Source organism: Plecotus auritus (genome assembly GCF_963455305.1).
Source record: "Plecotus auritus genome assembly, chromosome: 7".
Lineage (NCBI taxonomy): Eukaryota > Metazoa > Chordata > Mammalia > Chiroptera > Vespertilionidae > Plecotus > Plecotus auritus.
The window spans coordinates 160,795,485-160,818,590 of NC_137774.1; the positions used below are offsets into that span (position 1 = coordinate 160,795,485).

The 23,106-nt window shown below is 45.3% G+C and overlaps 1 protein-coding gene across 1 annotated transcript in view; it reads left to right on the top strand.

The window, feature by feature from the left end:
• Window positions 1-23,106, top strand: part of LOC308253745 (unconventional myosin-X-like) — a 115,089-nt gene that overhangs the window by 39,104 nt on the left and 52,879 nt on the right. Inside the window, exon 2 of the mRNA XM_080679461.1 lies at window positions 4,472-4,570. Within this exon, the coding sequence (XP_080535587.1) occupies window positions 4,472-4,570 (99 nt within the window). The remainder of the gene's footprint in view (window positions 1-4,471; window positions 4,571-23,106) is intronic.

Sequence of the window (23,106 nt, forward strand, 5' to 3'; positions counted from 1 at the left end):
CTCTTCTGAACATTTCATGTAAATGGAACCCTGAAATACATACTCTTTTGTGTGTGGCTTCTTTTACTTAGCATGAAGTTTTTGAGATTCATCTTTATCTGCTGATTCTATCAGTGATTCGTTTTTATTACTGAAGAGTTTCATTGTAGGGGTTTATCACATTTTGTCTCTGTACCAGCGGTGGACATTTGATTGGTTTTAGTATTTGGCTATCACGAATAATGCTGCTATGACTATTTGCTTGCAAGACTTTTAAAATTTTTTTCTTGAGTAGGTAGATATCTAGCTGTTGAATTGTTGGGACATATGGTAAGATTATGTGGAAACTTTTTTGTTTTACATGCTCGCCACTATCTCCACATTGTCACCAACACTTGGTTTAATCGGTCCTTTTTTATTATAGCTAGGAAATCATTTGTTGGCAATGGAAAATGGAACCCCTATGAACCTCACTTTTGAAGAAGGGATGGTATTTCTTGCCTCCCTATATCTTACAGGATTGCTCTCAAGATCAAAGGAGATGGAAATTTATGGGAAAGGGCTTTATAGTGTAAAACTGTTACTGGTGAGTATGTGCAGAAAAGTATTTAGCTGTTAAATTTAACACATATCCGTCTCAGAGATTAAGATGAAAACTTGCCCAAGTGTTAATAAAATGTGTATGTTATGGTTGAACTTGTTCTACCTTCTTATAAAGGCATATTTTACTCAAATTGTGAGCTTCCTCCATATGCCTGCATTGTACATTAAATTATCAGCCTTATTTCACCATGACAGAATATAATGGTTTGCATATGCTGGGCAATTTTTTCTTTCCCACTCAAACTTGGATGGTCTGGTAAATGTCTGCTTGTGACTTCATTTTCAAATACCTGTGGGTGGCCTCTTTTCTGGACCTGGGCATATGTGTTCTATTCCAATAGAATGGAAGGAGAAAGTCTGGGGACTCAGAGAAACGACCAGGAAATAGTTTTTCTATGTGAATTTACTTTGCAATTCTGATTCTATTAAAATTGCCAGTTTAAACTTTTTCAAAGAACAAAGGGAGTTTTCAATGCATTTCCCTCCCTACCTGTGGGAGCCAGCTGCCACAGGTCTTAGGGGAACTGGCCTGGGGGCCCTAAATTTGCTATTTGGGGCTGTATTTCATAAAACTTGCTTATCAGCCGTTCTTCACACCTGTTGAGAAAGACCTTTGGACTAACGAAGTTGAACTGGTGTTTTACCATGTACCACTGTGTCAACAAAGGGCTTTATGGCGCTTTCAAATGGAAAGGTAAACAGAAACAACAAAACTCAAGTAGAAGAAGCTGCGTGCCTTACAGTTTCTGGGAGTCCGGAGGTTTATATTAATCCTGGTGACAATTTGTATTAATTCAGTAATGTTCCCTAATAAAAACCTTAACTTGTTTTTACTAAATAGACAGTTTTAATAATTGGGAAATGTGTACATGAAAGCCTTTTTTGATAAAAATGATGCAGGTGATGGGTCATAGCAGCAGGGCTTTGGACCCAGGATCTGGGATGGAGGTCCATTGAATTAGTATTTCATGATTTTACCTACTGAGCAAAAGTTCTCACCTTACATGACTTTGAAAATTTCTGTTTGAATATGGGTACACGCATATGTGCGCACACGTGTGTGCTCACACCCGTGTAAGTATTTCAAAGCTTTCAAATGTTGCCGTCTCCAAAGTGTGAATTAAACAGGAGATGCAAAAAGTAGTTGAGGCTCTTGGAAATCTTTTTCTCGAGCATTACTAATAACACGGTTTGGTATGGAATGATGTCTGAGAGAGCAGTCTTAGAGAAGGCCCGAAGTAAGTGTTCTTTTTGGAAGCAGCTGTTTGCTAATAAAGAATCAGAACTGTCAGGCCGTTGGTTCTCATTGTTTCTGGGTGTTACCAGCATCTCAGCCTGCGTCGGGCATCAGAGGTACGTGACCCACTCCTGTGGAGATGGGAACTCGCCACTGTGGGTGTTACGCCTGTTCTTTAAATAAGCAGACCTCAGGACTTACAGAGAAACCCCTCATATTCATTTCTGATGATCTTTTCCACCTTGATCGTGGAGGACTTCAACCCCTCTTTGGAGGGATGGTGAAAGAAGGAACGATGGGGTTAACAACTTAAAGTTCCCGTAATAATGAGAAATGGGGTGCCATGGGGAGGGCCTTGCGTGGGGCTGTCATAGGGGATGATGCTAGGAAAGTTGCAGAACTCACACAGGGAATCATGTGAGCTGGTGCCCTTTAAACTTTAGGCCTCAGCCACCTTGATGTTCTTGGAAATGCTTGTAGAATCTTATGCACATGTGGCCCCCGCCTCTGGGTCCCCCTGCTTCCAGAGACCCTGGTCCAGTTAGCTGGCCCCAGATGCTTTCATCCAACTCAAGGTGACTTCCTGGATCCTGAGTGACAGTGGTGTAACAGCAAACATTTTGAGTCCTGGCTGGTTATCGATGGCACCGAGGGAGTAACTTAAATTGGATTTGTATATCTTCTTAAAATTTTCCTCCTGGGGGGGGAGGGAGGGAGGGAGGGAGGGAGGGGGAGAGAGAGAGAGAGAGAGAGAGAGAGAGAGAGAGAGAGAGAGAGAGAAAACGATTGTATGTGATAAATGACCACTTAAAGGGGCCTTTGTATTATACTTTAATTATTGACTAATCTATTAATACATTTGATTTATTTATGGGTTATTTCAAGGAGACAAATAGAGTCGGTGTGATGTGTGGAAAGAGCCTGGGGTTAGGGAATGGAGAGATTTGAGACCTGACTTGGTCACTCACTGACATCAGGCAAGAAGTTAGGTGCTGAACTTCCGTCTCCTCCCAGGGAGGGGATTCTTATCTTACTGAGGATTAGTGTTAGATATAGAGTGTCACTGAGGCTTTTAGCACCTGGCCAGGACACCTCATGGCACTCCGTTACTGCAAGCTGTTGTTTTTGCTGTTTATAAAGAGCAAAAGTAGCATAAATTCAGTATTCTTCTGTGTTACTTCCTGCCAACTCTCTGTTAACAGAGCAGTAGTAACCCCTTAAACTGGAAGTTTAACATACCATAACCAATATATTGTAAATATTTCACTTAACAGTTCAAATTAAAACAGAAATTACACAGGCTATTGAAATGAGGTTGAAAGTTCTAGAAAAAGAAGTTGTTCAGTTTAACTGCTATGTCAAGTTATAATTTGGTATATTTTTTCCAGTTTCATTTTTGTTGGAGTTAATGAAATGGTTGAGCTCAGTAGCAATAACGTAATGAGGTACTAAAGCTGTCCATCATATGGGTGTACATCTTAAATGCAATTCTTTATAATTGGAATGACCAGCGAACACCCAGTAATTTCTTCAAACTCCTTTATTACTCCTTGGAAACAAATAGTTTCTATGTTGTGAAATCAAAGGAAGAACAGCTAAAAATATGTTTATTTCATTTGTCCACTTGGGAAATTACAATGGAAATGAAATCAATGCCAAAAAAATATTCCCTTCATTAAAACAATGGGATCTGGAAGTTATCTTTTGGACTACAACCCCAGACTTTGGAGTGCATTTGGTGTCTGTTGGAATCCTACCCACATTCCTACTAGTGGATTGGGTTCCCATATTTACTAAAATATTAGTCCCCTCTCTTGGTGAATCCAGTTGACTCATGGATTTGGTACAACTAGGGAGTCTGATGCCCTCCAAGAGGGCAAGTACATGGGGCTTGGGCCCAGGAAAATGAGAGTCCTTGCAGGCCCCAAAGAGTTCTAAACTTGGGGTGAAGCAGAGTAGTGACCTGGCCAAATTTGTGGTTTCTGGAAGCCAACTGCCTGGGGTTGAGTTCTCTCTCTGGCTTGCGATGCTGGGCATAAAACTTTACCTCTAGGCCTCTATTTCTCCATCTGTAAAATGGGCGTGTGATAATAGTTCCTGCCTCAACAGGTGTTTGTGAATGAAATGAGATAATCCCTGTAAGTCAGCTGCACTCAGTAACACGGGCTTCAGTTTTCTCAGCCCCTTCTTTGTTCTCTCTGTCCAAGTGGGCCTCCCTCTCAGTCACACTTCTCTATAGTAAAGCTTGCAGATGATGCTTTCTGAAGAGTCATTCTTTGCTTGTTTGAGAAGAACATTTACATTTCAAAGAGTTTCTTTTTTATTTTTTAAATATATTTTTATTGATTTCAGAGAGGAAGGGAGAAGGAGAGAGAGATAGAGGAGAGGGAGAAGGAGAGAGACTCATTGATCGACTGCCTCCTGCACACCCCACACTGGAGATCGAGCCCGCAACCTGGGCATGTGCCCTTGACCAGAATCGAACCCAGGACCTTTCAGTCCGCAGGCCGACGCTCTATCCACTGAGCCAAGCCGGCTAGGGCAAAATAGTTTCTTTTTTAAAGGAATGTCATAGTCATAGTAATTTTGAGGGTGGTGTTTTGCCACAGGCAATCCAAATGCATCATTAAATTCTGTTTATTTTGTTTACAGGGAACACGGGTCTGGCTGAGAGAAAATGGCCAGCATTTTCCGAGTACTGTCAATTCCTGTGCGGAGGGCGTCGTCGTCTTCCAGACAGACTATGGTCAGGTGAGCACATTCCCTTCGCCCAAGGAATGCGAAGTGCGCACCTCGAGTGCGTGTGAGGCGCAGTGAGTTCTCCAGTGGAGCACGGAAGGGTTCCAACCAGGGCGGGCAGCAGAGCCTCCACTTGGCCCGTCTCCTTCCTGGGGGATCTTGTCCAAGAATCAGAAGTATGGAATGCAAGCAGCTGGAGGAAAAGTCCGAATATATGGATGTTTGCTCATTGGTTTCCGTACCACTTTCCCTTAAAATTCTTAAACTATTCCTAGAGTATCGGAGATCCTGGCTGCCAGTGAGAAAGTAGTGTGGCGGTGTCCTGATTCCTGTAAGAATCAGACTGACTAACCCCCTCACCTGAGCTACCCATCCACCTTGTTAAGCAGCTGCAGAAGTTCCTTCTGTGTGTGGGAATTCCGCTGCTCCTGGGTCTCCATTTTTGTGTGTAAAACAAATGAAAAGCCCTATCACTGAAAACCGAAATAGGATGTGAATCCAGAAACTGGCTCATTGATTGAACAGCTGACTCTTGAACAACACAGGTTTGAACTGTGCAGGCCCACTTATGCATGGGTTCTTCTTCTTTTTTTAAAAAGTGTATTTTTATTGATTTCAGAGAGGAAGGAAGAGGGAGGGAGAGAGTGATAGAAACATCGATGATGAGAATCGTTGATCGGCTGCCTCCTGCATGCCCGACACTGGGCATCGAGTCTGCAATCTAGGCATGTGGCCTGACCAGGAATTGAACCGTGACCTCCTGGTTCATAGGTCGATGCTCAACCACTGGATTTTTGTTTTTTTTCCCCAAGAAATGTTGTAAATGTGTTTTCTCTTCCTTATAACTTTCTTAACGTTTTCTTTTCTCTAGCTTACTTTATTGTAAGAATACGGTATATAATGTATATAAATATACAAAATGTATGTTAATCGACTATTCATGTTATTGGTGAGACTTCCGGTCAAAAGTAGGCTATTAGTAAAGTTTTGGGAGAGTCAAAAGTTACATGCAACTTTTTCAACTGTGCAGGGGAATAGGTGACCATAACATGTTGTTCATCAACTATATCTAAATAATTGTGAAAGGAGCCCAGTCTCTCCATTTTCACGAAGGAGATTAATTGTAATATTACAAATGGGTCCCTCCCTCAGAGGCACATATCAAAATTTAAGACATAAAGAAATAAAAGGATGTCATACACCGGTATTTAAAACTCAGAGTTTCTGAATCTCATTTGTAAGTCGTGCTGAGCATGAAAGCTGCAAGGCCAGTGCTGTGTAGTTGGAGGCAGACGAGCTCCTGGGCGCTCCCTGCCTCTTAGCCCAGCTGGTCCCCATGAGGTGGCACCTTTCTCATTTCTGGGCTTCACGAGGAGTGATTTTACTGGGCTGTTTTGTAATTCCTCAGATGCTTTTTCATCTGAGTCTTGAATGGCTCTTCATCGGGTGGTGTGAGGATATAGCTGTGTTTTGTGGACGTAGATTGGGGGCTGGCATCGGGAGAAGGTGGCATCGGGAGAAGGTGGCATCGGGGGAAGGTGGCATCAGGGAAGGTGGCATCGGGGAGAGGTGGCATCAGGGAAGGTGGCATCAGGGAAGGTGGCATCGGGAGAAGGTGGCAAAAGGATCTCATGTTTAACAGCCCTCGCAGGTGTGGTCGCTGCACTGGTGCCCAGTCTGGTTCCTTTCCCATCCGGTCGTGTTGTGTGACCTATAAACCGACTAAATGACGTCTGCTGACCTTCAGGGTCAGGCGCTGCTGTGATGCTGAAGTTCCCTTGCAGGCTTGGTCAGCATTTTTCTGTCTTTCCTTGACTTCTGCCTTTTCTTTCTCACTGGCCCCACGAGTTCAGTCCCTTTCAGGCCCCGTACTTACTTCTCAAGATGCAATAAAAAAGGAAGACAATACTTCCTCAGTGTACCAGTTTGACATAAGTATTCCTAAAAGATTTATAATGCAATTATTTTTGTTGTTGTTGACTTATCTTTTAATCCCAAAGATAACGTTTTAAACCTTTTTTCCCGTTTTGAAAAAAAAAGGTGGTAAAAATACACACAACATGAAATTTACTATTTTAAGCACTTAATCGTGCAGTTTGGAAGTGTTAAGTACATTCACATGCTGTGCAACAGAGCTCTAGAACTCTTTCGTCCCATAACATGGAAACTGTACCCACCAAACACGGATCCCACATCTCTGTAACCCCCTTTCTACTTTCTGTCTCTGTTATTTGACTGCTTCACATATTCATATGGGTGGAATCATACAATATTTGCCATTTTTTTGTGACTGGCTTATTTTGCTTAACTGTCCTCAAGGTTCTAAGACACTTTCTGTTCTTATTTCCACTTTGCTTGGTGGATGGAGGCTTCTAACATGGCAACTTCGGAGCGTTTCAGTGCTGCTGCCTGTGACATGTGGTCAGCAGTCTGTGTCACAGCCCATGGACAGCTCTCGGAGAGGGTGGCAGTGGAATGGGATGGTCAGGGAGCAGTTCTGCTCACCCTTGACAGTATTTATGGATTGTGGGTTTAGAAAGAACGAGGCAAGAATAACGTGTACTTAAACATGAAAACAACTCTCAACGTGGACTTCTGATCTTCAATCGGTCTTCAAATACTTGGTCTTAATGTTGTCTACTCTGTCATTCCCAAGTCTGACAAGTATAATTAGCTTGGTGATTTGTGTAGGAATTGCAGGGTTTAAAATATGAGAAAAGTGAGATGAGATTGAAAGAATTGGGCTCAGACTAGGATCCAGAACTGGCAGTGGCCAAAAGGCGCTAGTTTCTTTTTTTACTTGCCCTACAAGTTCACTGTGGGGCATAGGGACATGGTCACCAAGGAGTAGGAGATGTTCATTTACAGCTCCTGGTGCCTAGGAACATCTGCTTTTTAACTGGGCTGGGATAAATTCTTTTTTTAAAAATCTTTATTGTTGAAAGTATTACATATGTCCTCCTTTTCTTCCCATTGACCCCTTTATCCTGCCCCCGCCCCCGCCCCGGCCTTTACCACCCTATTATCCATGTTCCTGGGTTCTGTACATATGCATACACGGTCTTTGGTTGATGTCTTCTTACCCACCCACCCACTCACCCACACCTTCCCTCTGAGATTCAACAGTCTGTTCAATGCTTCTGTGTCTCTGGATCTATTTTGTTGAACAGTTTATTCTGGGATAAATTCTTGAAGGAATCTGGTCAAAGATGCAGAGCATGGCCTTGTCCTAGTCAAGCCCGTGTATAGTAACTTTCCAAGGCATTGGCTGATTTCAACCCAATTTGGTATGTTATCAAAGGGTGTTAAGAAAGTGTTGTTTCTGACCTAGCCAATGGGGCGCGCAGTCAGTTGGGTGTCCTCTGGTGCACCAAAAGGTTGCTGGTTCGATTGCCAGTCAGGGCACTGCCTGGGTTGCAGGCTCAATCACTGGTAGGGCGTGCAGAAGGCAGCTGATTGATGTTCTGCTCTCACATCACTGTTTCTCCCTCTCCCTCTAAAAAATAAAATCAATAAATTATTTTAAAAAAGAAAAATTGTTGTTTCTGGGGAGAGAGAGGAATGAGGATTTATTGTTTAATGAGTGCAGTTTCAGTTTTGGAAGATGAAAAGGTTGTGAAGATGGATGGTGGTGATGCTTACACAACAGTGTGAATGGATTTAATGCCACTGAACTGTATGCTTAATGGTCAAGATGGTAACTTTTATATTCATATGTATATTTTAGTGCACACACACAAAAAAAAGATATTAATGTTTGAAGTCGGATGGTAATTGGTAAAACATGCCAATGGGTATTTTTCTATATCTTTAAAAAGACTTTTGATGAAAATTTTTATGTTGCCAAAATATGACTTCTCAGAAACATAGACGGCTTGAAAAACTAATTACTCTTTGGCTCAGAGCAGTGCACCTCAAACTTTGCTATCCACGGATCACATGGGGGTCTCCTTCCCATGCCAGTTCTGATCGGCAGGTCTGGGGTGGGGCCTGAGGGTCTTGCATTTCTCACAAGCTCCTTGGCAACTTGATGCTGCTGGTTCTTGAGCCCCAGTTGAGGAGTGAGGATTTAGAAGACATTCCTGGAAGTCACCTTAGGGCCATGGTTACGGCAGGGAAGTCTCTCCGACCTCTTCCATCTGCCACCTTGCAGGAAACCACGATAAAGATAAAGGTGGAGGACTTTATAGAGAAAGCTGGAAAATATTTCTTTGGTCTTTCAAGGCTTTTCTTTTCTTGGTGTCCTCCCTTCCAACAACCATTTTACCTTGAGCATGGCCAGGGGTGGTGCTGGCTGCAGCATAATAATCCTCGAGTGAATTTAAAAGCAGTTTTTAAAATTCTAGTTAGTGTTAGAGACCAAGGAGAGCCTTGTGTGACTAAAATCCTACAATGTAACCACGGGCACCCTGGGAGGTCGTAGGCGATAGTGTGGCCGCACAAAAGGGCATGTTTTTTTATTTCCTTCAATCTCTGAGAATTTTGCACACTCATGCAAGCTGTTCTTTTTTGGCAAGGGAGATAGTTTTAAAGCTCACTTAAAATTCCATTCCACACGAAAATTTTAATTGCTGTTGATGGGTCCTCGGAATACGGAGGACCGAAATACTCCCCTGGGACTCATAACTTAGGCTACACTCACCAGCAAGTATTTGCAGAAGGAGAAAGAAATGTGCAAGTGACAAGCTAACACACTCGGTTGAAAAATATGCATAGTTGTGTCCTCGGGAGGATGCAGTACATGGGCAGGTCAGCACATGACCTGAAATGTCAAAATTACTAGCTTATCGTCCTAGATAACAAGCTTCGGACAGAGATTTAGAAGAGGCAAATTAAAAGGCACCACGATTCTGCAGGGTGCAGAGGTGGCTGAGCGCTCAACTCTTGTCCAATGCCGTCTTCCAGTCTTACCCTTTCTGACGTAAGGATGTCTTTTCAGGAACATGCACGAGGCACATGGGTGATCACTATAGCACCCTTTATGCACATTGTAGAAGTGAGTAATAAATTCTAAATTAGATTTTTTCACTTTGAGAGTGAACTATTCTCTCTGATTGCTCTGAAATTGCTTAGAGAGATCAATTTACCTAATTGTATTTTAAAGGGTAATTATTTAACTTATCCCAGTAAACTTAGGACGATTACTGCATGCAATGATTTTGTAGGATTTTCTGTGTGCAGTCTCTGTATGGGGTCTTTTGAAATACTCTACTGGCAGGAGATATAATTGCCCCAATTTACAAATAGATGTCCTCCTTCATGCCCTTCACTTTTTATTTGCAACCAACATAACTAGACTTTGTTTTCAAAGTTATCCTTCTCCTTCTGTTAATCCAGGAAAAGGCTATTAGGTTGCCTGGCACTTTGAAGTCATCCCCCAAGAAAGACTTCCCCAGGCCACACAGGAAACACAATCCTAATTATTTATAATCACATCTCCCATTTAAAGCCGTCTCTAACCTTTTTGGTCTGACCTTCTGGTTTTGACTTGTTAGAATTAATATAAGATGGGCCCAATGTTGGGAAACTTGGTAATGGGTCAGTGTAGTGATTTTGAATAATTTTTTAAAGTCATTTTCACACTTTCTGCCATGGCCAACTGCTTTTCTTTTGCTTCCCTCCCTCGCCTCCACTTTGCCCCCATTGGTTCCTTTTTGTGTCCCTTGAATGTCTACGGACATGGGTGGCCTTTTGACCTCTCCACACCCTCCCTCCTGTGCACTCCTGTGTCCTGGAGAAATCTGCCCCAGGCCTGCTGAGTGCTGGCATTCTGACTGTGGGCCTGCCCAGCACGGCTCTGTCCTATTTTAGAGCTCCAAATAACAGTGGGACCCACACATTGTCAGGAATTGGACAATTAGACTCTATGATTTCAACCTTTTGGCGGGGAGGGGGGGTGTTCAACCTTTTGGCGGGGGGTGGGGGGGGTCTGAGTTGGGTCTGACTGCTGATGGATCCTAGGTATAGCCAAGTGAAACATCTCACATGAAAGGAAGCTGACTGCACACACTGGCCCCAAGAGCCCAGGAATGCCTGCGCTTTTCAGCAGCCAGGGGAGCTGCATTCCAGGCTTCACACACAAAGCCAGCTGTTGGTAGAGGCAACTGCCTGGGGACAGACGTCCCCCCACTCCCTCCTTCTACAGGAGCCGGTGGGATGTGAGAAACCATTGGCACTGCTCCCAAGTGAGGTGGCCAGCAGCGGGGGACCAGCTGGAGTCTCCGGGGTAGCTCACAGCCCAGGAAAGAGTCTCCAGGCTATGACTGGTGGAGGAAGGGGAAGAGACCTCAATTTATGAAGATGGAGAAAAAGGAGTATGGAGGGCAATATTAATGATGCAGAAGTAGTCTCCTTTGACTCGAAGGGCCACACGCCAAACTCAGGGACAGCAGGACATTCTTCCTAGTCAGCTGTCCTGGACATAATTCCCTTTCTCCCCACCCCCCCAATTTTATTTTGTATTGGTTTCAGGTATACAGTTTAGTGGCTAGACAATCATATACTTTCCATAGTGTGCCCCTAACATTCTCAGTACCCCATCTGACACCATACATAGTTATTACAATACTAAAGGCCCGGTGCACGAAAATTCATGCACTCGGCGGGGGGCGGGTGTCCCTCAGCCCAGCCTGCGCCCTCTTGCAGCCTGGGAGCCCTCGGGGGATGTCCACCTGCTGGCCTAGGCCTGCTCCCTGGGGGATCGGGCCTAAGCTGACAGTCAGACATCCATCTGGCAGCCTGGGAGCCCTCAGGGGATGTCCAACTAACGGCTTAGGCCTGCTCCCCTGTGGAATCGCACTGACCACCAGGGGGCAGCTCCTGCATTGAGCATCTGCCCCCTGGCAGTCAGTGCACATCATAGCGACCAGTCGTTCTGCCCTTAGGGTCAATTTGCATATTACCCTTTTATTATATAGGAATTATATAGGATAGGATTATTGGCTGTAGTTCCTATGTTGCACCTACTTCCTGGGGACTGTTCCATAATTACCAATTTGGGCTTCTTAGTCCCCTCACCTCTTTCACCCAGTCCCCTTTTGTTATTTTTAAAGTATATTTTATCTCCTTCTCAAACTTTCTTATGTCCTTTTTTGTGTGTAAAGCAAAGTATTTTTATATTACTGCATGTATTTGGGAGAAACCTTACCCATTTTTTTTTTTTATGGAAAGGAAAGAAACATAGGTGCTGTGTCTTTTGGCTCCTGTAGTCTCTCAAGTCTCAGATGTCCCATATTTTGCAACTAGAGGCCTGGTGCACGAAATTTGTGCACGGGGGGGGGCGGTGTCCCTCAGCCCAGCCTGCACCCTCTCCAATCTGGGACCCCTCAAGGGATGTCCGACTGCCCGTTTAGGACCGATCCTAGGGATCGGTCCTAAACGGGCAGTCGGACATCCCTCTCACAATCGAGGACTGCTGGCTCCCCACTGCTCGCTTGCCTGCCTTCCTGATTGTCCCTAATTGCTTCTGCCTGCCAGCCTGATCACCTCCTAACCACTCCCCTGCCAGCCTGATTGATGCCTAACTGCTCCCCTGCTAGCCTATTTGCCCCTAACTGCCCTCCCTTGCAGGCCTGGTCACCCCTAACTGCTCTCCCCTGCAGGCCTGGTCCCCCCCCCAACTGCCCTCCCTTGCAGGCCTGGTCACCCCTAACTGCTCTCCCCTGCAGGCCTGGTCCCCCCCCAACTGCTCTCCCCTGCAGGCCTGGTCCCCCCCCAACTGCCCTTGCCTGCAGGCCCGGTTGCCCCCAACTTCCCTCCTCTGCCAGCTTGGTCATCTCTAACTGCCCTCCCCTGCAGGCTTAATCGCCCCCAACTGCCCTCTCTTGCAGGCCTGGTCCCTCCCAACTGCCCTCCCCTGCTGGCCATCTTGTGGCTGCCATCTTGTGTCCACATGGGGGCAGCCATCTTTGACCACATGGGGGCAGCCATCTTGTGTGTTGGAGTAATGGTCAGTTTGCATATTACTCTTTTATTAGATAGGAGGATTGCTGCTGCTGACCAAATGAACCTGGCGGGTCTTGTTGAACCATATGAAATTGCCATCTCTCTAGGATGAGAGAGTTGAATATTGGCAATTTTATGTGGCCCTCTTTTAATCTTGTGTTTTAGCTTATCTATATGTTTATGATGTAAAAGATAGAACTTTTGTGATGGGGTACAGTAAAGTTAAACAGAACGATGTTTCTGCAGGTGAGGTGAGGAGCAAAGCATGTCCCTATAATGATATCCAGCGCTGGCTCTTGGAGTACCACTGCCATCTTCACTGCTGTTGTGGTTGCGTATGTTTGTTTGTTACTGCTGTGACATTTTGCATGCCTTTTGTGGTTTTCCATTTTTCTGATGTTTAAAAATTTGCTACGATGGGTCTCTACTGCAAGTGTCCAAGTTGGAGCTGAAAGAAAAATGAATGAATATACAATTTATTTTTTTGAACTGGAGCTTGGGTTTTTCCATATTGTCATGTTGGTGTGTTCGTGTTTATTGTGGGAAATATAAATGACATAAAATTGGCCATTTTAACCATTTTTGAGTATATAATTCAATGGCATTAGTTACATTTGTAGTGTGTGCAGTCATCACCATTATCCATTTTCAAAACTTTTTCCTCACCCCAAACAGCAACTCTATAACCATTAAGTACTGACTTTCTATACAATTTATTTTTTAGCTACCTTCCTCCTGGATGCCTTTTCTTGTGCCGATTTCAGAAATAAGAGGATGTTAGAAAGTCTCGTTTGTGTTGTTTCCTAAGGAGTACCGTAGATAGCATCGGGAAGCAATTGCTTTACTCAGTTCCAGATTCCTGGGTGCCAGGACTGCGGCCCAGCACTGAGCATTGGGCACGGGCCATGGATGTGCACGTGGGGTGGGAGGTACTGCCCGGGGTGGGCAGAGGGCCCTTCCCAGAGGAAGGTGGCTGCACAATCATTCAGAAATTAAGGGGAATGCGGGGCACGATGGTGACAAATGGCAATTTTTAAGAATCAGATGCTTTTGGCTCTTTTTTTGTTGAAACTTCAGTTTGGGTCCATCTGTTATTCTTGGAATTCACTTCAATCAAAACAGTGCAGCTGTATTAAAGGGACAACGCAGAGCTGGGAAACTTCTAAATTCTCTTTTCTTTTCCCACAATCTGCTAATTCATCCTGGAAATACCCGCCTCTGAGATGGATATGACACACCAGCCACGAGTTTCTTAGAATCAGAAGTCATTTTCCTCCAGAGACTGAGCGCCAGGGGGGCTTTCAGTCTTGCTTTGAAGACCAAATCCAACTTACTTGGTTTTGAGTGGGAAAAAAAAATAATGTTTCTATGTTCTAAAGCCATGTGATTGGCCCTCTAGACCTCTTCCAAGAATTTGGTTTGGCATCTTATGGCTCAAAGATAGGAAGTCAAATGTTTCCATTAATTTTCACTCTGGAATGATAGAAAAAAAAAAATTGATGTCTGCTTGCTTATTAGTGTACTTTATTTTTTTAAAATATATTTTTATTTATTTCAGAGAGAAAGAGAGAGGGAGAGAGAGTTAGAAACATCAATGATGAGAGAGAATCATTGATTGGCTGCCTCCTGCATGCCCCCTACTGGGGATCAAGCCCGCAACCCAGCAATTGCCCTTGACTGGAATCGAACCCAGGACCCCTCAGTCCGCAGGCCGATGCTCTATCTCCTGAGCCAGACCAGCTAGGGCTGATTAGTGTACTTAGCTCCAGAGAAAAACATGTGAGATTTTGCAAGTCACAGCTCTGCATGGAGGGCTCCCTTATTGTAGCCTGGGAAGAGCTTGTCCGTCAGGCAGCCTGGGTGCTCGTCTTTCCCCTTTTTGGGAATCTGGTTCCTGTACAGATGCACCTGGCTCTCCCCGCTTCACTCAGGGATGAACGCCCCGAGGGAGACCTTCCCAGAGAGAACTTCTCGACCTCTCCATCCGAAAGAGCCCCCACCTTGACATTCCGTCACTGTGTTTATTTGATTTTCGTTCTCTTTCCTCACCAAGCTCTCTGAGAAGGGGGCCTTCTCATTGTTGTGTCCGTAGCAACTAGGAGCAAAGCCTGGTTGGGGAGACACTCAACCAGTATGAAGCCAGACTAGTCATAGAATGCTGTGGGCTCTGCCGAGACTGTTTTATGACATTTCAATAAAGAAATGACAAGTCTGAAAGGACCTCAAGTGACAGAAGAAAAAGCCGCGTGTCGCAAGCATCAGGGTGAGAGTTTTGTGCGATTCCTATCCTGGTAGTATATCAACCACGCTTGGACCCGAGGACTCCACAGGACCGGAGTGAAATAAAGGACATCGGAGATAATTAGAGCCTTTTTCAAAGTACTTCTTTCACGTGATAAACTTCAACTTATATGAACTGCATTTTCATTTTTTGAGGGGGAGGAGGTGGATATTGATCTTGGTTCAGAATATTTTCCCAAGGTTTGGCATTTTGACACCTGAGGCTGCTAATCCATGTACTTCAGCCTCACATTGAGGCAGGAAGCAGTTTACAGTGACAAACACTAGAAGCTCTGTTGGTGTTCTAAGGACTGTGGGCTGTGTCAAGTGCTGTAGACTTCAGCTAGCAAGGGCGCACACCGTTTCTGTTCTGCTACCTGCTATATTCCTAGCTCCTGAAAATCCATCGCAAGACCTCGAGTCCTCCCTCCCTGTTTCTTTAAGAGTAGCTAGCTTAAGTAGATTAGGAATCCAGCTTATTCCTGCCCCTTGCTTTTAGAACATAGCTTTTGTCTTCAAGCCCCCACCTCTCTTGAACTAAACAGACAGGCCCCTCCCTGCCTGGCCCTCGCACTGGGCGGGTGGTTGGATGGGGAGGGAGGAATAGATGGCTATTAGAGGTATTTACTGGCTCCAGTGAAGCTGGAGCGGAACACACACACATTAAACAGTTTTTTTTTTGCAGGAGAGCAAATGGCCTCTGCCCTGGGTCACACCTTCTTTGGCTTCCTGTCCTCCTTTGAGCCAACTTGACTTTCTCCGTTGTGGATACGTCTCGACTTTGGCCTCTTCTTTCCTCCCTGGATCTGTTGAATGAGCCTCTTCCCAATCCTTAGGCTTGGTCTGTTTCTTTGGACTCAAGCCTCCCTCTGACCTGCCTGTGCCTCCTGTCTTTGGTTGACTTCTGGGTTCCAGGTTCTGCGTCAGGGTAGCTCAGCCGACTTGTGCCCTGTGTGAGCCTGTGGTCTATCCAGATCCTTCCTACAGCCAGCGAGAATCCTGGTCCTGCAATGGTATTGTCCAGGCACAAAGAGAAGAGCTGATATTTTGTGCCATTGGACTCATTGTTTTTAATTCCGTGGTTAGTTCAGCAAATTCAGTTGTTCATACTTGAAGGTAAACCGGACACTAACTTGCATTTTTGGTACCCACGAGGACTGAAAATAGATAATTAACGCTGGGTGCTACGCTCAGGTTAAATCAAAACTTGATTTTTTTTTGGAGGCTTAAATAAATACTGTGCTTTTATTATAAATTTCACTTTATGAAAAATGTATGTGAAGACCTTATTTGGAAACAAAACAATTTATAAATTATCCGTGGGAACCAGACATGGCACCATTTAACGCTGGGTGTGATTTCAGCAGAAAAAGCAGAGGCAATGTGTTAGAACCAATTCAGGCAATTGTCAGTTTGTGACTCATGTTGCATTCCATTTCAAAAATTCATTTACAACCAGTTTTCCCAAAGACTTGATGATATAGGTGGGGAATTGGTGTATCCAATCCATCTCCAAAGACCTGTGTACATACCGCAGTGCTGAGAAAGTTCTCTATTGCCTGGTTCCGACCTTAAACGTGTGTTCAGAGTTCCAACCTAGGATGCCACCACGGTGAGATAAGGGAATTGCATTCTTCCCATGATCACCTCTTTGAGAGGTGAGCCGTGAGAAAAGGGGGCACCTCACTTCTCAGCCATAGCTTCCTCAGCAGGGCTGGCATTCAGGACGGGTCTAGGGAAGAGGATGCCATTTGTTGGGTGGCATCTCCACCTGGCAGCATGCTAATGCATTCTGTCTGTGTGTCCTCGTGAATCCTCGCAAATACCCTCTGAGGACGGCGTGATTATGCACATTTTAGTGATATGGACATGGAGCTTTGGTGAAATAACATGTACAAGAGTCCACACTTGGTCAGTGATAAGTGATAGAGCTGGAGTTTGGGTCCAGAGTGGCTCGTCCTCCCACTTGATCACCTCCCTTTTTAGGGAGGACGTGCAGGAGGATGAGGTGAGACTGGTGATGGGGGTTGACAATTTCAGAAGTTCTCAGGCCCTGTTACTCCTCATACGGGTTATTTCTTTTCTCTCTTTAGGCCCCTCATCTTCTTGTCATGACGTTTGTGCTTTCTCTTGAAGTCACTCTTTGTGGTGGCTTCCCGCCCCCCCCCCCTTCCTCCAACCTTTGTTTTATTGCTCTAGGCCCAGGGAATACAAGGGTCAGCAAAAATCACTTTTTTAAAAAAATGTTTCATTATCTTGTGTTCACAGTCTTGCTTTGCTGCTTCTGATGGTGTCTTTATCAGCCTGGCCGCATGTTACAACTCACTGGGCAGCGTTTACCAAGCGCCTTGGCCGTGCTCCACAACCACGAAATCCGAGTCTCGGCTGGGACTCGGGCCAGGGTGTGTTTTCCAAAAGGCTCTTGGTTGCCCTTTAGGGAGCAGCCAAATTCAGAGCCATTTCAGAGACAGAAGGAGACTCATCTCAAAATATTACCTTAAAAGTTGTTGAAAGAGCACAGCTTGTGCACAGTGGACTTAGCGCTGATGTTACCCGTGATTCCTAGGCCTCGGTTTTTCCCATACAGCTCCTTTTCTGGAAGTCTTTGCTTACACGGTTTTGTGAAATGTCTCCTGGGTGCACATTCTTTGTGACTGCAGCTCCCTCTGCCCATCCAGCTCTCTCTGCAGTGAATGGTACCTGCTCCTCATCTTCTCATCTTCATCTCTCTGCTCCCACCCACGCTCTTCACGTGGGGATACTCCACGAGAGTGGGGCATTTGGGTTTAAATGTCCCAAACCCAATGCAGTGTTTCTCGATGTGTGATAATCGTGGGGGCTCTCACCCCAGATCTGCGGGAGCCCACTTCTCCGTGAACACGGCCCTGGGATCTGCAGTTTAACAAAGTTCCCAGGTGAATCTGTTCATGTTGAAATTGGAAAACCTTGGACACAGTGGGTATTTTGACCTGAGATAAATTGGGGAGTGTTTTTCTTCCCTCTTCTCACTGCCTCTCATTTGCTATTTACTTCACACTGGCCTGCTCCCTGCCCTAGAAAGCTAAGGTCTCTGGGGAGGGCTGGCCTTCTGGTGTTGAACATCCCCCCCTTCCACCAGGGATGCCCCTGACCTCACCTGGGCTGGATGAGAGGCAGGGTGAAGAAGGGCTGGGAAAATCCCAGGTGGCTGCCCAGCATTGGAGAGGACAGGGGCCTAGTCGCAGTGGGTGCCTGTGTGTCACTTCTGCTCGAGGGGCTATATTGCTTAGCTCTGCAGTGAAAGCGTGAACTTCCAGCTTCCACTTCAGGCTACTCAATGAGTAAAGGTGACCAACGTCTAAGGAGTCATGCTGCAGGGCTACTTCTAAGGAATGTGATGGGAGGAGAGCGCCAGTGCACTTTCTGAGGTCAAGGAAACGGTCAGCACATAGTTTCTGGGTGGCTTGTCAAGCTGTATATTTTGCCGTGTTAAACCTCAGCGTTGTTTTTTTTTTTTTTTAAGTAACATGTAGCCCTTTTGAAGGCAGCTGTTTGTATTGAAGTTACATATGTCAGGAACACCGCATTCCTGAGCTCAACAAAGTCCATGTAATTACTCCGTGTTCAATGCAGACGGCAGCGGCAGCACGGCCCACGCCTGCTGCCTGTATTTTACCGGCTGTGAGCTCAGAATGGCTCTCACGTTTTTAAATGTTTGGGGGGAAAACAATCAAAAGAATCCTATTTTATGACACGTGACAGTGATAAGAAGTTGAGATTGGATGGAGTGGTGCTGGACCTCGGCCACGTCCACTCGCTGACTTGTCACACGGGACTTGTTCGTCTGCAGCGGCCGGGGATTTGCCATCTGGCCCTCTGCAGAAAAGTCTGCTGACCCTGATGGAAGGGCTCATTTTCCCCAATTACTTCTGATATGCTATTTAGGGCTGCAGCGGGGGGTCTGGGGTAGAGGGGGGTAGAGCTTTAGTGGTTCCCAGTCCTGGCTGCACGTTGGAATCATTTGAAGGGCTGCTAACTGAGAATCCTGGGCCTCTAACCTGCGCCCAGTGGTACAGCTTCTCAGGGGGTGGGCCCAGGAATCTGTGCTGTGACCCCCACAAACAGATTGGTTAGTGAAGCCCCAATATTGTGTTTTCCCTGGGAGGGGGTGATGCTTGCCCAAGAGGATAAAGCGCATCAGTGGCAAAGCCACGTTTCCTGCTGCTTGTAGGGCAGTGGCTCAGACCTGAACCGGCCTCAGAACCACCCAGAGGGCTTGTTAAATCACCGAGTCCTGGGCCTCCACCCAGAGCGTCTGCTTCAGAAAAGCTCAGGTGGGGCCTGGACATTGGTGTTTCTGCTCCCAGGTGCTGCTGCTGGTCTGAAGCTACCCTTTGAGAACCAGTTTATGGGGCTTGGCAGGCTGTGTGTGCACTAAAGAAAAAAAAAACAAAAAAAACCATGTTCTAAATAAAAGCATCTGATACACAGTCTTCTCCTCAAAGCCTGTCCTATAGAAGCACAGATGGTCACTCGGACAGTCCAAGTAGCTTTTGACTGCTGCAGCCGTGGGTCATTGTGCACAGTGCCTGTCAGGTCCGGGGCAGGCTGGAGATCTTGGTTTTAAGGACTAACACCTGCCGATGGTTTAGTCCAAGGGTGGGCAAACTTTTTGATTCGAGGGCCACAATGGGTTCTTAAACTGGACCGGAGGGCCGGAACAAAAGCATGGATGGAGTGTTTGTGTGAACTAATATAAATTCTAAGTAAAGGAGCGATAGGAGAGCAAGAGAACCAGATAGAACAGCCAGATCCGGCCCGCGGGCCGTAGTTTGCCCAAGGCTGGTTTAGTCTGTAGCCCAGTGTTCTTTTCTGGGTTAATGGAGGGTCATGCCCAGGACAGCAAAAATAAGAATATATAGCCTGTGGGTTATGTGCTCGGTACTCTCAAACATTTCCAAGGAAGTATTTCAAAAGTGAGCTGATTGTGCTTGTACACGTTCAAAGTTGCTGTGTAACTTTTGACACCGCGTGCTTATTTTTAATATTGAAGAGCAGTTAAATTGTTAACTCGTCATTTGCTGGGTAGGCAAATATGTAGCTCCCATTTTCTAAACGAGGTGCCAAAGCCAGAGAAGGAAGCAGAAATTCTGTATGTGTAGGAGCTGCTGTGAGGACTCCCAAACTTTTCACAGTTACCCTGAGGTTAATATGCTGTTGTGTTCCATTGTCCATGTCACCCTGGCAGAGAGAACGTTGTGCCCGTAGCTAGAAAGGGGGCCAGGACCCGGGTCAGTGAGTGGGGTGAGTAGGGCGCAGGGATATACAGAAGTTGCATTTGCACGGCCCCCATCCAGATTTGGCTTATTATCCTTACACGGTGCGCCAGGCCCCTGCCTCACCCTAGTCCTGGTCCTGATCAGAACCTGGGAGTTTAACCAGATCTCCCCAGGACAAAAGGTCCATCTGTCGAATCGGACATCCCTCTTCCCCTCTCTTTACTTGAATGACTTATTGGTACTTTAAAAAGACTCTGAGAAACAACTCATTTTGAACAGTCCTTTCATAGGTACTTATTTTCAAATATGTGTGTTCGCAAACATTTTATTAGTGAACATGTTTTAAGACTCAGTTATTGCAGCATGCAGTGCAGTGTATAGTATGATGGTATTGACTGTCCGCATGAATTTTTGAAGGGAAAAAATGTTCCCAAGGGTTTCCTGGACGAAGGCTTGCTAGCAGGCTGTGCAATCTCCTCTAAGGCTGTAATGACGTTTGTAAGTTCAGCACATGGACTGTATTAGAAGCCCCAGATTTGGCAGTGGCTTCATTTCAGAGGTTCAAGTCAGCTTTCAGCTGCTTTTTGGGTGTTCCAAATGGGTCTTGCATTGATTCTGAATTAATTATCCTGATTTCTATGTCTTCCAGTGAGGGTAACTGAGTAGCTCACCCTTGAGAATTCAGCAAGTATTTTTGTCTTCTGGAATGATCTTCTGTCCTGAAATGCATCCATCTTCCTGCCATGTCAGGGTTCACAGTGGCTTGCTTCAATCGTCTGCTTTCGCTCTTGGCAAGGGAGCTAATGACAGATGTTTGCTGGGTGGTGCTGAGACCCACTCACTCCCATGACAATGGGCCGGAGCATATGCTGTCCCCAGTTCCAGAAAGCTTTTGTAACAAAGGACTCAAAAGAGATCGGGCCACGGGGGAGTGTTGCCAGCAGGCCTTTGTACAGGGCAAATCCTGGCCGATTAACCCAATTTCCTTCCTGGAGCAGAGATAAACCGGGGCGATTAAAATTGCAGATTTTTCAATGTTAGCATTCTTCGCCCCCCCCCCCCCCCCATTTAAAAAATGTTCGTAATTACAATTTAAGCCTCTTTTTTGTTTGTTTTTTTTCTTTTCTTTATTGATTAAGATATTACATATGTGTCCTTACCTCCCCCCCCCCCCCCCCCCCCCCGCTCATGCCCTCACCCCCCTGGTGTCTGTGTCCATTGGTTAGGCTTATATGCATGCATACAAGTCCTTTGCTTGATCTCTTCCCCTTACCCCTGCCTTCCCTCTGAGGTTTGCCGGTCTGATGGATGCTTCTCTGTCCCTGGATCTGTTTTTGTTCATCAGTTTATGCTCATTATATTCCACAAGTGGGTGAGATCATGTGATATTTATCTTTCTCTGACTGACTTATTTTGCTTAGCATGATGCGATTTAAAAAATGTTCATAATTACAATGTAAGCCTCTTTTTAATTTATCAAATGTATGATGCTTCATTCCGCCCCCCCCCCCCTTTCATCAGAAGGACTTAACTTGCCTTAGAAGGTAGTACCTGGGCCTCAAGAACTTTCACTGGAAGTGTCACTAGTGAGAGTAGATGTCAGCATCCGAACCCCACACTTGTTTGGGAGGTTCCCTGTTTGGGACATTCCTGCAGTGGTGTCAGTGCCACAGAGAAAAGAATTCCTGTCTTTGGAGGAAAGTTACACTCCGAAGTAAACATTGTTGGCTCCTTGCTGTCTTTGATAGAGATTTTAAAATAGTTTGCAGATGTTACTTTTAGCTAAAAGAGTAAAAGAGGTTGTGGCCGCATTTTAGCACCTAGGATATGATTAGTTAATAACTTTCATAAGTTTGGTCTTTGATCTGAAATGAAAAGAACTATTTTCTATTTTAATTTAATTTAACACAATTTACTCATTTTAGGTACACAACTTAATGGCTTTTATTATATTCACAGAGTTGTGCAACTATTGGCACAATCAATTTTGGAACATTTTCACTACCCCCCCCCCCAAAAAAAACACAAAAAAACCTTGTACCCCTTAGCCATCATCCCTAAACCGTCCTATTACACCTCCCCCACCCCCCCCACTCTCATCCAAGTACTTTTTGTCGGCACAGATCTGCCTATTCTAGACATTTCATACAAATGGAATCATGCAGTCTGTAATCTTTTGTGACCGGCTTCTTACACTTAGCAGTGTCCTCAAGGTTCATCCATTTCATCCATGTCCTAGCATGTATCAGTACTTCATTCCTTTTTGTTGCTAAATAATATACTATTGTATAGATATGCCACCTTGTATTGAAAAGGAATGGTCTTTTAAAGCTAAGTAGAAAGAAAAATATGAAAGACTAGTGGCCCGGTGCACAAAATTCGTGCACATTAAAAGGGAATTAATTAGAGGAAATATTTTAATATTGCTATTTGCCCTTTCTCTATAACAGAAGTTTCAGAGATGAAAGAAAATTAGTAAAATGTATATGAAAATATTCCTCCTCTCAGAGTCTGGGGCATGCCGCGGGACCCAGAGTCAAGTCCCTACTCACCCTCGCGCACCTTGAAATTGCGCAAGATTCAGACCCAGCCGGCCCCACCCCTGTCCAGCCTCACCGGGTGGGGGGCACGGCCTCAGGGCCCCCATCAAGCCCCACTGGGCAGGGGGGCATGGCCTGAGGTCCCTTGTCAAGCCCTGCTGGGCGGGGGGCACAGCCGCAGGTCCCCCGGCCAGGCCTGGCGCCACGCAGCCTCAGGTCCCTACTGATCGCTTGTTATAGGAACCCCGCCTTCTCTTTGGGCGCAGCCATCTTGTGATGGCGTGAGGGTCAATTTGTCAATTTGCACATTACCACTTTATTATATAGGATAGCAAAAGAATGGCGAGCCATATGTAGTCACTTTTTATATGGTTAGTAATGGTCACACATTTAATATTTCTAAAATTAAATTGGAAATATTAAACGTGATATTTTGATGTGTAGGCTGGAGATCAGGATAATAGTTGAGGGCTGTGAGATAATTCTTACTTATATTATAACACCAGCTTAGACTTTCTCTTAGGTA